Source organism: Chroicocephalus ridibundus, chromosome 3 (assembly GCF_963924245.1).
Source record: "Chroicocephalus ridibundus chromosome 3, bChrRid1.1, whole genome shotgun sequence".
Lineage (NCBI taxonomy): Eukaryota > Metazoa > Chordata > Aves > Charadriiformes > Laridae > Chroicocephalus > Chroicocephalus ridibundus.
Genome location: NC_086286.1, coordinates 78501604 through 78517963, shown reverse-complemented (window position 1 = coordinate 78517963; position 16360 = coordinate 78501604). Strand labels below are relative to the sequence as shown.

The 16360-nt window shown below is 37.6% G+C and overlaps 1 protein-coding gene across 9 annotated transcripts in view; it reads right to left on the bottom strand.

Annotated features, from left to right (window-relative positions):
• The window catches only part of WASF1 (WASP family member 1), a 101806-nt gene that overhangs the window by 19504 nt on the left and 65942 nt on the right, over positions 1–16360 (bottom strand). For 8 of the 9 annotated variants that reach the window (XM_063329802.1, XM_063329796.1, XM_063329795.1 and 5 more), the window contains 2 exons: positions 12968–13128; positions 395–529 (listed from right to left, as the gene is read on the bottom strand). In XM_063329802.1, coding sequence (XP_063185872.1) covers positions 395–529; positions 12968–13100 — 268 coding nt within the window. In that variant the 5' untranslated portion in view covers positions 13101–13128. Of the gene's footprint in view, positions 1–394; positions 530–12967; positions 13129–15790; positions 15797–16360 lie in introns of those variants that run through there. The other variant, XM_063329801.1, reaches the window with a different exon arrangement.

Below are 16360 nucleotides of genomic sequence, written 5' to 3'. Positions count from 1 at the left end.
AAATGCAAAAACCTTATTTGGACAAATGGTATGTCCCATGGGAATTAGTAGGAAGGTTAAAAAAAGAGCAAAGACTTATCTCTAAGCATTCACATAGTATTACATAGTATTAACACTAATACATAATACTAGTGAAGTGACACATATTCCTGTAGCAGTTTTTATGTAAATTCATCAGCAACATTACTGCCCAGTTACCATGAAAATGTTGAGCTCAGAAAGCTGCTCAAGACTATCAAAGAAACTTGTAGCAGAAATAGAAATGGACCTCTCCCTCATGATGCCTTGCTCTGTGTTCTTATAAATATAATTTAAACTATTATTATTTCGATCTCATGTATCAATAGTGTCTGGGTGACAAAATAAGAAATCTTCAGTGCAGGGGTTAACTTACATTCCTCTTCCTTTGGATCAAGTTGTGTAACACTGACAGATAAGCGATCTACACGTTCTTGTAAGGAGTTGACTCTAAATGAGAAACTGTGTGCTTCATTAAAAAGTTCACCAAATATATCTTCAGCATATTTACCTGAAATAGGAAAAAAAGAATAATCAAGCATATCACAAGACAGTCAAATAAGTTTGCCTTGAAAAAGATTTCTAATTATTTTGTTCAAGGAACTAAACCTAAGATGCGTGAGTATCATTTGTAACAACATGTACTTACTCAGCTCATTAAGAACGCTTCAGAAAAGTAAATATTTAATGTATAATTTATTTATCAGAAATTAAATTATTTAATACATTACAGGACAGATATTCAGGTAGTATAAATTTATTTAACTATGCTGATATGCAAGGAACTAGACTGTTTAGTTTCTTGGGTATGTACAGAAGGATGATTTCCAGCATCTTAAGTTGCTCCTGTATGAGCAATAATTAATCTTTCCAAGTGAAATTTATCTCAACATTTCTCAAAATGAAGTACAGTTTCCACTTCTACTGTTTAGAGGACCTGTCAAAAGCAGAAGATCAGATATTTACATCTAGGGTAGTTAGAATGAACCTATTAAAAAATACACACTAAAATAATAATATAATATAATACTATAAAAAATAATCCTACTTTGAAGAATCAAAATTCTAGTAACTGACTAATTTATACTGAAATAAAATAAGAATGTCCTTTGTTCACTTCAGTGGGCATCACCCATTTACCTCAAAAGAGAAGGAGATTTGGGTATCACGAGAAAAGGATCAGTAATGAGTTTATCTTCTACAGAGGGAGTACTCCGCATAGTGCTTCTAATGCATCCTGGACTCAACTTGAGTAGTCTGCCAACGCCACTGAAAAAACCTACTACATTGCCTAGCAAAATTTGCAGCCACATTTCTGAAATATCACAGGATAGCTTTTTAAAACTGTCTACCATATTGTGCATATGTAGTTTCTGTGCTATTTGTGCACTGACTTTGGTTTTGGAAGTATAAATCTCACAAATTTCTAACTACCTGGTTTGCACGCAAGTTCTGACAGGTACAAAAGGAAAGGATAGTTATGAAAACTTTGCTTCTGGTGCATAATAAATCTGGAAGTATACATAAAAATGAGGACACTTTTAAATAAAGACATCAAAAGGACAGAAATTAAATCCCTACAGGTAGTGTGGAAACTACTTAAAGATACCACGCGGTTAGCACAAGGCCAGCACATACCACATACCACCACTACCAACAACTACCAAACTAATAATAAATATTTCTTCCAAGATGTGAGGAGCAAGAAAGCCTGCCAGGGAGTCTGTAGAGCCAACTGGTAATGCAGGTATAGAGGAGTACTCAGAAAAGACAAGATCACCGCAGACGAGCTAAACGAACACTTTCCACTGGTGTTCAGTGAAAGGAACTGGAGAGATCCTCATCCCACAACTCTGCTTTGTGGAAGGCTCAAAGAAACTGAACTAACTATATAGAAATTACAAAACTAAATAAAAAAATGAGCAATAAAATATTAGTAACAAATTGTAAAACTCCTTAATACACGCTGAAAGGTGGCAAGCACAGCAGTAAGGTTCAAAAATTTTTTCACGGAACATATGAGTGCTACAGGCCTGTAAGCCTGACATCCAGACAACTTAACATAAATCATTATGAAGAACTGTATAAGCAGACACCTGGATGACCTGTTGGAGAAGAGACAACACAGCTTTTGTAAAGTGAAATCTCTTGTGGTGGGTTGACCCTGGCTGGGAGCCAGGTGCCCACCGAGCTGCTCTATCACTCCCCTTCCTAGCTGGACAGGGGGAGACAAAATATGGTGAAAGGCTTGGGGGTCGATATAAGGACAGGGAGATCACTCGCTAATTACCATCACAGGTGAAAACCAGACTCAAGTTGGGGCAATTAATCTAATCTATTGCCAATCAAGTCAGAGTAGTGTAATGAGAAATAAAACCAAATCTTAAAACACTTTTCCCCCCAACCCCCCCTTCTTCCTGCGCTCAACTTCACTCCCAGTTTCTCTACCTTCTTCCCCTGAGCGGGGCAGGAGGTCGGGGAATGGGGTTGTGGTCAGTTCATCACACACTGTGTCTCTGCCACTCCTTCCTTCTCACACTCTTCCCCTGCTCCAGTGCAGAGACACTCCCACGGGAGACAGTCCTCCACAAACTTCTCCAGCGTGAGTCCTTCCCACAGGCTGCAGTTTTTCACGAAGTGCTTCAGCATGGTTCCTTCACAGGGTCACAAGTTCTGCCTGCAAACTTGCTCCAGCCTGGGCTCCTCTCTCCACGGGTCCACAGGTCCTGCCAGGAGAGCCTGCTCCAGTGCAGGCTTCCCATGGGATCATAGCCTCCTTTAGGCACATCCACCCGCTCTGGTGTGGGATCCTCCATGGGCTGTAGGTGGATATCTGCTCCACCATTATCCTCCATGGGCTGCAGGAGGACAACCTGCCTCACCATGGTCTTCACCATGAGGTGCAGGGGAATCTCCACTCCGGTGCCTGAAGCATCCCCTCCCACTCCTTCTTCACTGGCCTTGGTGTCTGCAGGGTTGTTTCTCTCCTATATTCTCACTTCTCTGTCTGCTGTTGTGCAGTAGTTTCCCTCCCCTTCTTAAACATGTTATCCCAGAGGCACTACCACGGTTGCTGATGGGCTCAGCCTTGGTCAGTGGTGGGTCTGTCTTGGCATTGGCTCTGTTGGACATGGGGGAAGCTTCTAGCAGCTTCTCACAGAAGCCACTCCTGCAGCCCCCCCACTACCAAAACCTTGCCACACAAACCCAATGCATCCCTGAAGTGTTTATAAGCACATAGATGGAAAGCTATCATCTAGTTAAGATTTCCAAGAGAGTTTTGAAAGGCTTTAATCAAGGCTTTTGACAAATACTTAACAGCTAGGTCATAAAAAAAGAAAAGACATAGCACAGATAAATAATTCCTCAGAAGGTACAAAACAGAGGATAGCAGTAAATAACTCGTCTTCACAGTTAAGAAAGGTGAGTTTTCACATATTTCTGTACTGGGACCCATGCTAAAGAGATTTAAGCTTGCCTACAATACTAAGTCATGGAAAAGAAACACACTGAGCATTAATAGATACACAGAAGCCCCAGCTGGCTGAAGAGGCTTCCAAGCTGGAGAGTTCGAGGCTGGGAGATCAGTAGGAGTATCGTACATGCTTGCCTTGCTCTTATTCTTGGAGCATCTTCTATTAGCCACAGTGAGAAGAAGATCAAAGATGCAGCCATTCTTAGAATCCTTAAGTACCAGGCCACAGTAAAATATAGATGGGAAGTTAGTAAAGTCTACTTAGCTGGCAACTCACCTGACATAAGACTTTCTAATATGTAAAGTTTACGTTCTTTAACCTGTATCTGAAGCAAGAGAAACTACTTAAAAATGTGATCCACTAAGAGCAAGATTACTAAACTTTTAATACGCATTTACTACCATTTTAATGTCTTTCAGATAATACATTAAAATATATATTCGAACATATTATTCAATTTAATTAGACAACTCACATAATATTCAGACATGCAAATTAAAATTAAAATCAAGTGTAAAATTTCATATATAGAATAAAAAGTAAACTGCAGGGCTCTAAAATCCAACAACTTCCCTTTTATAGGTGTTTTTTAAGGCTACGGTTTGTTTTATCTACATCGTTTTATCAGGCTTACAATTTAGCTACCTCATTAATGAGCTCCAATTGCAAATAATCTGTCTCAAAAATCTTTTCATTATGTTGCATACAGCCACAAACATATTGCATGGAATAATTTGCCTGTGCTTACGAACACTAATTCTCAAATGGGAAACACATTAAAAACAACCTGTGGCGTTTGAAGTGGTATGCCAACCACAATGTCTCTACCTACATGCCTGTTGGCAGTCTTTTTATTTAGCTTGAAGTATATTTAACTAAATGCTTTTTCAAGCAAAGCAAAATGTCTGCTTTTAGTGAAATGTACAACTTCCCTTCAAAAGAATACTATGTGTGAAGGTATATACGTATGCAACATTTATAATCCAGCATTTGTTCACGTTGCTGTCTCTGCGTGTATTCCATATGAATATATCTTCAATTTTGAATGGCTACAAAAAATAAAACTACAAGTGATAACACTGAACAAAGAGTCATAACAATTCAAATAAGTAACAAAAATCTTATAAGAAAAAATTACATTACTGATTTCATTACACTTAATTTATAGGTAATATGTTAGAAGAGTAAGGAGTCAAAATTAATTCCATTACATAGAATGAATATTCCAGAGTACTATAATACTTCAGAAAATTTACATCATTATGGGACTGCTTGACGAAAAACTCTACTCTTACTTCATGGAGCACAATAAAGAGAATGACAGATGACTCTGACAATTAAAATAGTAACGCCTTAGGATCTTGGTCACAGCTGGACACATAATACCAGATTAGAAAGATCAGTGATCTTGTTTGTCTATTAAATTAAACGACAATATAAACTTCTGCAAGTAAGTTATTTCAGCATCTGTGAAAAGCTTATTTTACTGTGTTTGCAAAACTTGCTTAATTGACTAGAAATATAACAAAATTTGTCATTTTCAAAAGACAAGTCATATTCCCTCCAATATTACTAGCTGCTCTTCTCAGTCCATCACACCTGCATTTAGTTTTATTAACAGAGTACAAGTTTTCTTCATTTAAATAAGAGCATAATTATTACTTATTTTTAATTAAGGAATGTATTATTCACCTTATTATTATTTTCACAACGTTTTCCTCTTGTCTCAAAGGTCTCTGTTCACTATTAACTCTTCACTAAGAAAGGGATACAGGAATGCAGCTCCCTCTGGTGTCACTCGGTGTCCTTTGTTGTGACAGCCAAATAAAATGCCCTGAAAGCAACATGATATCCTTCCTCCCCAACAAGCATGTGTGTGTGTTTTGATAGCCTTTTTTGAACAATTATTTTCCTGACACTTAAAACAGATCTGTGAGCTGAAAACAGAATACTAGCTAGTAGTTACTAGCCGAAAACAGAACAAAAAAAAAAAAATACTACTCACTGCCTTCACCATTTATTTTTTTTTTAATTAAAACCACCAAAACATGTATCATCCACTCCTGTTCATTACCATGGCAGTAAGTGTACAATGGCTTATAAAAGCTGTAAAAAACCTACAAATCAGTCTTACAGTTCTCTTTCACCATTTGTTTCTGTTAATTTGTTTTATCTTCTAATCTTCTCCCATAATGTCTTAAACATTTGTCCAGCATTGGCTTCTGTGCACAAATGAGTAATTTCTAACTATCCAATACACTAATATGAAGGGATACCAAGGTAAAAGAAATGCTACTTTTGCCTTGTTCTGGGGGACTGGGTATGTATCAGACAAACTGAAGTCAACTACAGTCACCACGTAAAGTTCTGAATCTTGTTTCAGGCTAATTAAACAAAGTGTGGCAAAGAGATGTCTCATACATTGTGTTACACAAATTCCTAGAACCACACTAACATGCTGCAGGATAAATTAGCAGTTCCCTCAAAACTCCACTCCTCAAATTCACCTGAACTACAGCATTCTCTAGGCTGCATCTGTCAGCAAACCTGAAGGAAAGGGCATTTAAATTAATCATTTTACAATGCTAGATCCATTACCATCAAATTTAATTACAGGCTCTCAGACGAGGAATGGGACACGGGTCCTAAAGGCGGACTGGTGGAAGAAGCCACTTCTTTACTATCCTTTTGCATTTTTAAAGAAAGAGTTCCAAACCCTTCAACTGCATCTAAACCTGAAACAGCATCCTGCAGATCAGCTATGGCATCAGCCACCTCTAGGAACTATGCTCTAAATTTTAAGTAGCTATCTGGATAAATAAATTAAGCACCTAAAGTGCTCAATGCCATAAAACAACAATATTTTTTTGAAATTCAAGAGGATGACTGGGGTAAATCTCAGGCCAATGTAAGACGCCTCGAGCAGGACAATCAAAATGAGGCAGTTGTTCAATGTTGCCAAAAGTATTAATCTTCATTAATTTAGCCTTAACCAATCTGTCAAATTTATGGAGCTCAGTGGGAAGAGGGGAGGAGGGAGGGCAGCATTAACATGTACACAACCAAAATCTAATCCAACATACTTATCATTGGAATTAAATTATTAATACATTAAATATTGCATTATTACATGCAATGTTTAATGAAGTGTTCTATCATTAAATTTAATATTATTAAATGTTATTCTAATATTAAAATAGTAAATATGTTCATATATTGAAAGATACAAACCTCATAATATTATTACAGTTTAAAAATACAGATTTGGCAATTTGATTTTTAAAAAAGATGTAGAAATTGATAAAATATCAGAAAGAATAAGCTAAGAATTCAGTCTGTTACCCACCTATACGCTATCGTTCCTTGATTTCTATTATTTCAATCCCATTCACACACTAAACCATGTTTTTGCCCAGTACCTTTTCTAAAAAATAAAAATATGTACAAAAGCAGCTGTAAAACCTGTCTTATGTCCTACTGCACAATCCCTTCCCAATATACTTACACTATGCAAAATTACATTATTCACTACTGAATAGTTCCTTCCTACACAATATAGCATATATATTAGAAAATATTCTTTCAGGATAATTAGTTACCACATAAGCCACTAACAATGTAACGCCAGCGTATCTTTATAAAGCAAACCAAGAAAGTTATTCCAAGTCTATTAATACATTTTTCTTCCTCTGTTAATTCTAACACATAATTTAACATATCCGTTGCCTGTTGATTCAGCTTCAGATCTTCACTACATTAATTTTACTTAATTGAATGTTTTAGCAAAAATCGAGGTATATCTGAGTTTCACTTGAAACCTTAGACTTGTTTCTCATCAGGATCATTTCAATCTCAGAAGTCAGTGGCTAGGATATGGACTAAAAGCTAGGAGACTGAACTGTCTCCTCAGGCTTGGAGATAAGACCCCTGGTAGATCTTGGTAGATCCTTCAGAACTTTAGTGGCTACGGTTGAGCAAGCTCTGAAAAATGATGTACTAAATATAGTTCAGAGATGCTAATTAGGAACCTATCATTATGAAGGTGTAAGGGCAGTCCACGAGGACTGGATTTAAGGATTGTAACAGAAATATCAGAGTACTGAAGAGGCAACTTGGTTCCTTTAGCCAACAAAATTGAACCAGGCATTTATCAGCCAACCTGACCAGGGTATCAGAAGTTATCAAATAAACTCTGTTAAAGGCCATCTCTGGAGCAGGTCTGATGCTTCTTGTTGACATCCAAGAAGAAAAAGTCAGCCTTCAGAAATATTCAGTCACGGTGGTCTGAGATATAATTTCTTGTCTCCTACTGAGGACACCACCAAGTAAACTGGCTGAAATTATCCATTAGATATTCAGAAATCTGTGAGACTGCTGAGAGATGAACCTGATGTTGAAGGCACCAGTCCTAAAGATCATTTCACAGGGAAGCCTTGCTCTTCCTTTCCTTTGATAGTGTCACCTGAAATCACAGCACTACATAGGCAAGGAATTAGTAACAGGTAGGACTTTATTCTGCTAACACATGGTAGTTTTTCAATGAGAGATTACCGACCATTTGCTCATCACCTCATTATCATTTGAGGTGGACACGAAACAACATCACATCACCAATACTGCCACTGCTGGGGAGACAACATCAAGAAATCGGACAGAAGACTTTGAGAGGATGGGGGTCTCTGAAAAGCTGAGTAAGCCTTTAGTTTTCAAGTCCATCCGCTCCCTTACCCTATGTGCATAAGAACACTTTTCTAGTACTCTCTGGCTATCACAGTAATAACGAAGAGAGAGAGGTGACTAATGAAGAAAATTCACAGAGAATACTGAATGTGCTTGTGAACACAGCGAGGAGGAGAATTCCCAGGGCAGGACTTGTCACAGGGATTCTGCTGGTTCTGGAATATTGACTGAAGCTCTAGCTGCAGATCTGCAGAGACATACCTCAGATCATGCAACATGCAGGGGCCTCACCTTGTCCTGAAGATGTTGTAGAGACAAGATGAAGAGAAAAGGCTGGTCTGAAGAGGCCTCGTTCCAAAGATTAGTTGCAGTCCAGACACCTTGCTGGTAAGTATTTCAGATGAAACATTTCCCACTTATTGAATGTTAACACCTTAAGCCATGGCAAACTGAAGGTTTTCCTAAGGTGAGAAAATGTCCCTCACAAGATAAGCAGGGTTTAAAACCCTCTAGGAGATCATGTGGTAAGCAAAAAATAAGGAGGAAAAGTTAAAAGTGTGTGAGAAGGGGGAAAAAAAAAAAAAAAACGGGGAGAAATAATATGCTCCAAAGTCAGGATTTTAGTCCTGAAAACCAACAAATAAGGGGTGAGGAAAAGAAATAATGAACTAGAACAGCATGGTAAAAATAGGAAATAATACAAAGAAAAGATAGAAAGAGGGGAAAGGCTACTGAAGATTCCATGTTAATTGAAAATTGCAAATTTTCACAAATCTGCACTCCAGCTTAGCAAACAAGAGTTATGCAGCATTCTCTTCCTATATACAGAGGTAGAAGGAAAAAAAAAAAGGGAAATGACATCTTGCTATGACTGAATAACAGTTCTGGTCTGAATGCCTGCAATATAAATATTCATTAAAGGAACATACTCAAAAGGAGAAATGTTCTCCTCCACAGATGGAGGTGTCAGAGACCAGGGCCAAGAACAAACCCCATCAGCTAGGTTTCTTATGTGATACTGAGATTCTGTGTACAGGGAACAGCTGCACAAAAGGAAAAGCAAGATCGGTCAATAGCTGTGAACAAAACGAGGAGGTTACGTGCACACAAGAGAACTATTATCCATCTTCCAACAATGGCACAGCTGCACAGTGCTATCAGTTATGTTTCATGTATGCTGGAATGCTATAGTCTGACATTCACCAACATATACCAAACACAGGCAGTACTGGAGTACTAATGTATCTGCAATATCGGTGAAAAAAAAAAGGTAAGCACTTCTCCAAAGCAGATACAGGCAGAAAGCAAGAAATACAGGGAAGAACGTCTAGAAAACTAAAACAAGTGTTGCTGTTGTCCAGAGAGTTTCTGTTGCCACAGTGCTAAGAAAAGCTGTCCGAAGACAGATCCTTTTATGAAGTTAGAGAAGACTGGGAATAGGAGGCGGGGGGGTCGGGGGTGGAAATTACTTACTGGCAATTTTCTGTGTTGCATCAAGACAGACTGATGTGTTTTCATGCTCCAGGGAGAAAGGCAAGGACTATCACTCAAAGCAGAAATAAATATTTTGTCCTTTCATCTCTACTTCTTTTAAAGGTCAAAAAATTTCTCAAACTGAACAATTAAAAGCAACACATCAAATAAACTATGAAAGGACTGAGAATTTGTATGGAGACACATAGCAGCTATTGCTGATATACTGATGTAAAGCTCTTTTCATTTTATATTAAAATGCAGGAAAAGCATTCCTGTTATTTAATAGGTATTATTTCTGCAGGCATATCCTACTTACACAGTGTCCAAGATCATAGAAACAGTGCTGTACATGTTGAAAAGACCTCCAGAAGTCATCTAGTCATCAACACCATCTAGTCATCAACATACAGAAGTCATCAACACCCTGCTCAAAGCAGATCCAATTAGATCCACTTGCTTGACTAACCCAGTCAAGTTATTAATATCTCCAAGAATGGAGATCTAACGACATACATGACAAAACTCTACACTTAGCTTTTCTAAAAACATTTCTAAATTATGTTTTTTGGTATCATTTAAAGTACTGGAGGTTCTAATTCCATCACAGTGCTCTTTGTCCATATCATATCAGAAGAAAGGTTAAGAACGGTTGGTCTTGAGAGTCATAATGGCAGGAGATTAATCCTCTCTGTTTGAGGGCCAGTAACTGAAAAATCTTAGAGGCAGAAATGACTAAGTGCTAATCAGGTCAAAGACCATTCATTTAAATTTGTGTAACTTTACCGTCAAAAGCAAAAGCAGCTTTAGTTTAAAGGAAATGAAACCCTACCAGAGCACTCAGTTTCTGCTCTGAGAGAGAAGCCCTGTTTCATCTACAATTTAAGGACGATTCTCAAACATACACATTATACACAGAAAATAAAAAAGAGAAGGACTGCAGAGAAGCTGGTTGCCAGGGGACTGCTGCGAAACCATGCCCACTGGCTGTGACTCACAGGCAACTACTAACATTTATCTGCGTGTCAGCAGGCCTCGCTGTACACCACTAACAGTGACACACCGAGTGAAGACTGGTTATTTGGGTTTAAGCATTAGGGACAAAATTCCTATGCCAGAACTCCCAAATCTTTTTGAATTTGTATTGCTACTAGCACAAACAGGCAGAAAAGCTAAAAAAAATAAAAATTAAATACATATATATATATATTCTGGAACAAAATACTTTCACAGGTACTCATACCTTTGTAACACAATCTCCATTTTTATAGAGCATCCTTAACATGGCTGAGAAATAGGGATTATGTTGCAAAACATATTCTATTTAACTGCAGGAATAATGTATTTTTTTCTTGAAAAACACATACAGTATAAACCAAAAACTTTCTTCAGTTGGTATAAACACTGCCCGTAGAAAACCTACAAACACCATGGTGCTATTTGGAGGGAAGAACAAAACACTGATGTAACAGGTCCTGCTCATCAGTGTTTAACTTATAAAAAATCCTGAATGACCTACTCTGGGCTTGCTGTTGCAAAGTAAAATTAATACATTTTCCCTCCTCTTTTACCTTCCTTGTCATTTCCAACGTTGCATGCCTTTTTGACCACTAGAGAGTCACAAGTTCATGACAGAAACTTCTGCCAAGCGAAACCAGCCAATTTAGGGCTCATCTCTATGTATGCACGCTTCAAGTGGAACCACATTCCTTTTACAGAAAAGTTTACATAATTACTGTTACATTCCTTTGAAAGTATCTCTCTAAGTGTGCTATACACTAGGCAAGCCATGTAACAAATGTGGGAGGATTCAATAGATATTCTTCAATACTGTTTTTTCTCTCTTAATTGAGTTCTTTCTGTTCTGGTATTGCTTCATCCTGACCTCCTCCTCAGCAGTTGTGCACACAGTGTCTGGCACAAGCTCTGTAATAGCAAAAAAACCATAGCAAAGGCAGCTGAATCTCAATAGGTAAGCACTGAAACCACGATGTTGAGTTAGAAGTTGGTGTTCTTTCAAATGGAAAAAACACGTGCTTTGTGGGTTTTTTTTAAGGTCAAATGAAACTTACAAACGAAAATATCAAATGTAAATTTGGTATGCCACCTACGAAAGGAAATTACCCTATATGGAGTATATAATCATATAAGAATTTTTAAAACAAGCAAACTAAAATAAACGAACACGGTATTAGTAAGAGTGACTTGGAAGGGAAGGCTGGTACACGAGCAGCTAAGACTGGAAGGGCTTTTGGCAGAACAAAGCAAGACCACAGATGGTGACCATATACTGCACCTAATCTGATATGCTCTTGATTCACTGAAAAGAATTTAAATAGTTATTTTCCTTGCTGTTGCAGCAGCTATATTAATAATGTTCATATTTATATGGTGTAAGCCTTCCTGTCTCGATTGCATAATTCACTGTCCCCAGTTAGAGTCTTCAATCTAATGGCACCCTAACAGCTTTGAAAGCCTGCCAAAACAGAGTCACCATACAGTATACCATCAAACCAATAACCAAATTAATCTAATTGACAAATTAGGCTACATCACCTACGACCCTAAGATACTGACGGAGCTGAAATTGTTTTTCATACTGTAGATGCATATACACGCACATTTTAATATTTACTGTGTTGGTAGTCTTACTAATGTCCTAGTAGTTAAAAAGCACCTGTAGTATTGGAAATTTAAAATGCCATCATGCTGGTTCATCTGACAACTTTTTAAAGTTGCTGTAACTTAAAGAAAAAACAACCCATAAACCAGCCTTTTCAGAAAATCTTCAGAGTTCAAGAGCTTGAGAAGTAGTCACTCCTCTCAAATGCACCAAGGGAAAAACTGTTGACAGAAGGGAGAAGGAGGAAGAAAGATCTTCAGCTGTTTGAAATACTGTGTAATAATTACATTTCTGGGTTTATTATTTTTTTTTCCTGAATGACCACAACATGATCAAGGGTTTAAGTTAAGAGAATTAAGCAACCAGTGATATATTCCTCATTATGTCATATTCCCTACTCAAGAACTGCTCTAAGGTTAGCAATTACTGACTTCATTAACTACCAGCTATGTTTTTCTGTCATGTTCCACTAGTAACAGAAATATATGTCTGAACAGTTTTAAGATGTGCTGCTGGAAAGACTCCTAGCTTTCTTTCACAGAAGTCCAGGCTAGTCACTAGGCACAAAAGGAGTACATTCAAGGCTCAGCCACAATTTTCTACTGAGAATTTGAAAAGGTGCTCCTACTTCAACCACAGAAACTGTGACTGTAAAGTATATTAGTTCTAAATACAATTACTAGGACAAGGTACTTACTTAGGCTACTCAGTTGTCTGATTATATTTGCCAAGGAGATATTGGTGACACATTCCAATTCATTCTTGATACCTCGAGGCAGAGCCGTGTGGCACAGGTGCCTGGGGTCTATGTTCCTTTTTACCAGCGGCATTCTGAAATGTATCAGAGGACCAGCAAACCTGTAAAGAAAGGAGACAAAATACTGCTATAAGTTTAATCATATTTTAAATTCAGATTATGTCTAAAGTTAAACTGACTAATCCTAACAAGGTAAAAATACCTCCATAGTACTGATGGAATTCATTGCTCTGAGTACATAAATCTTTTCTTCTTTGCCTACCAAAAGACTATTTCATTCTCTCTCTTTAAACCTTTACCTGATTCAGATGCCAGTGAAGTGACAAATAATTTTTTACAGTTCATGCTTTTTTCTTTTTTCCCCTGAAAAAAAAGACAGGAAGATCTTTGCGATACAAAAACACTAAAGAATTATTTCCTTCTTGATGGACTACTTCCTTAGTCAGGCCAGGCAAAGTCCAACAACAAATTCCCTTTATTATGAGGTCAAAGTCAAACTTAGTTGCCTATTCCACCTGAAAGGCAGGTATGATCCATTCATTATGTAATGTCATATTACTAGCAGGAATCACCCTTCTAGTCTAAACATCACTTCTAAATCACATCTAATTGAGGCAAGGAAAGAGATGTTTCCCTTCCACCTACACTGCTACTGGCAAGAAATTCAGGTAAGAATGCATCTTCCAAATACAAGTGTCCTCAATAAGCTTGTAGTGCAAAGTCCTCAGTGACTCAGAAATTCTACCCCTCCACACCTTTCCAAATCTACATATGTTAAATTAATCACGAGTCTTTACTAGTTCTGCAGACAGTGTAAGAATCATCTCAGGCTGTGAACCCCAGGCTTGTAATTTTCTGCACCCGTGGCAGTGATTGGAAGGAGTTTCCCAGGGGACAAGTTATGCCTCTCATCTTATTAGTGCTGCTTATTAAGATCTGCCTACTAAAACTTTTCTTCATGAAAAATGGATTCCCTAAAATTCTGTAATTTTTCCATGATCTGTCATGTAAAACTCCAAATGACCAATACAAAACTCTCATTTGATAGGCAGAGAATGGACACACTTGGTATTGTAATAACTTAGTCTCCTATCCCATTGCAGAAGAGATTACACTTTCTTCAGACAGCAAGGCAGACAAGTTTTCCACAACTCAACCTGCAGTCCTTGAACCTCAACCGTACAGCCTGCTACAGCTTCATCTGTCCTCTGCTTAGAAGCTTTATCCCAAAGTGTTCCCAGGATGCAGTTAGGGCTTCATGTTATGCCACAGATTCTTCCCTACAGTATACATTTAGCCACTGTTATCTTTACTTGGTGGAAAGGGAGAGGTTTTTTTGCATAAGAATAACATAAGGCCACGGTGCTAGAGCTGAAATTTTGCTGACCTAGAATGGCATAGGGGAATTAAAAGAGTCAAAGAGACTGTAACGGAGTACCTTCCTCTCGCAGACTGCTTCGATTTCTCCTTGCCACTCTTCCTGGGAGTATATTCTTTCACTGAAGCCAAGGCTCGTCGCTGAGGGACCCAAGCAGGATCCTTAAGTCCACCTGAGAAACACCTCTGTGTTTCCAGGATCTCATTAGACTTCATTCATTGCATTTTAACACCATGTCTACTGCCTTTATTTTCTTGAGAGAATAATCCAAAATACTTCATGCTTTTGAGGGATAAAAACCAATTAAAATAATTTTTCTGGCTTAAGGGAAAGGTTTATACAGTTCTTAAAATTTTGTAATTTAGTTTCTCAATATCACCGGTAAAAATTATGGAAATGTACATGGGGCAGGGGTAAATTATAAGAACAGGTTTGTTTTTTTTTTTAATTTTCTAGGAATATCCAAAATCCTTCTAGTTCCTAAATACCCGAGTTCTAAAAAGCTAGCTGCTACCTACAAGCTAAATGAAATAAAAAGCGCAAATCTGAACACAGTCTCAGAAGCAATGAGGAAGTGTTTATTGTTTAAGTGAGACTTTACACCTGCTCGTACAAGACAGGTGTTTGTGTCCTTTGCCTGAACCAAAGGAGATCAAACGGGCCCCACCAGCAGAGCTTCTGCTGCCTTAGGAGCACACAACCCCTTCTCCCCCCAGTGACAGGACCCTGAAGAAACCTTTAACTACAGGTTCATTATCGTGGTTCCCCAACAGAAAATAAAGGAACTATTCTGTTGCTGTAAAAGAAACACAACAAGTGATATGTGAGCAATGTTCTACAGAAGCAATTAAATATTAATCCCAGAGTTAAGCCCTTTCTTGATTACTGCCTTTAATGATACTCTTGTATAAACAGCACAGTAGGCAAGTCTTTTAAAAAGAGGCCCGAACAAGTATGTAAAGAAATGTTTTCACAGAAAAAGTAAAAATCTACTTATAAAAGAAACTGAAATAGTCCTTATTTCTTTCTGTCTCATATAGATCTGGGTTATGAAGGTTAAAAAAATATCTGTAAATAACAGGCACAGAAGCAGTTGATGGCTAGTGCACTTTTTCTTTCATTTTACCTTATATAATCAAGATGTTGCTAAGTGATGATAGTCCTCTTTGACTTTATATTACTCATGAAAAAACTTGCCCAATTTATAGCACATATAGATCATAAAGCTCCAGATGACCAAGTGACAGATTCTTTAGCAAACTGTATGTAACAGCAATTAAAAAAATAATCTTAAAAGTAATTATAACCAACTTCAAATAAAAGCGTTTGAGTGTGTATGGCCCTTTACCAGTCTGATGTGTTTAAGATAGAACACTTAATAAAACAGATGAAAAGACACAGTATTGGCCCAAACATTTTCTCCAATAGACAAAAAAGATGCTTTACAAGCAGAGAGTAAGCCCGAACTCCCTGGACCTCAAAATGTACAACTCTGAACCTGAATAAAAGTCCATTTAAGACACTAGAAACTTTCTTGCATTGACCTCTCTAGAATTTTCAGAAAATCTACTCTTTGGCCTTTTTTCTCACCCAAAACCCACAAATACCATCTTCTAATATCTGAATAACACAGCTCTGGTTGTCCTACCCAAAGATACAGTATAACAAGAAAAGGTAGCAGAGGGAACAGCAAGTATGGGAAAAGGTATAGTTTTAAATTAAGAATAAACTTGGAAACAAATGAGAAGATATAACTGACACCTTCCAAATTATGCATCACGTTTAAAAACTATGCAAAACCCAAACACAGAATATTTCCCCATTTCCCACAGAAACAAGAACAAGGAGGCAATGAAGGAAAATACCACTCAAACATGGTTAAAAAAGAAAAAAACAAAAGGAAAAGGCATTTCATGCACATTTAACAAATCGTGGAACTCATTGCCACAGGACGC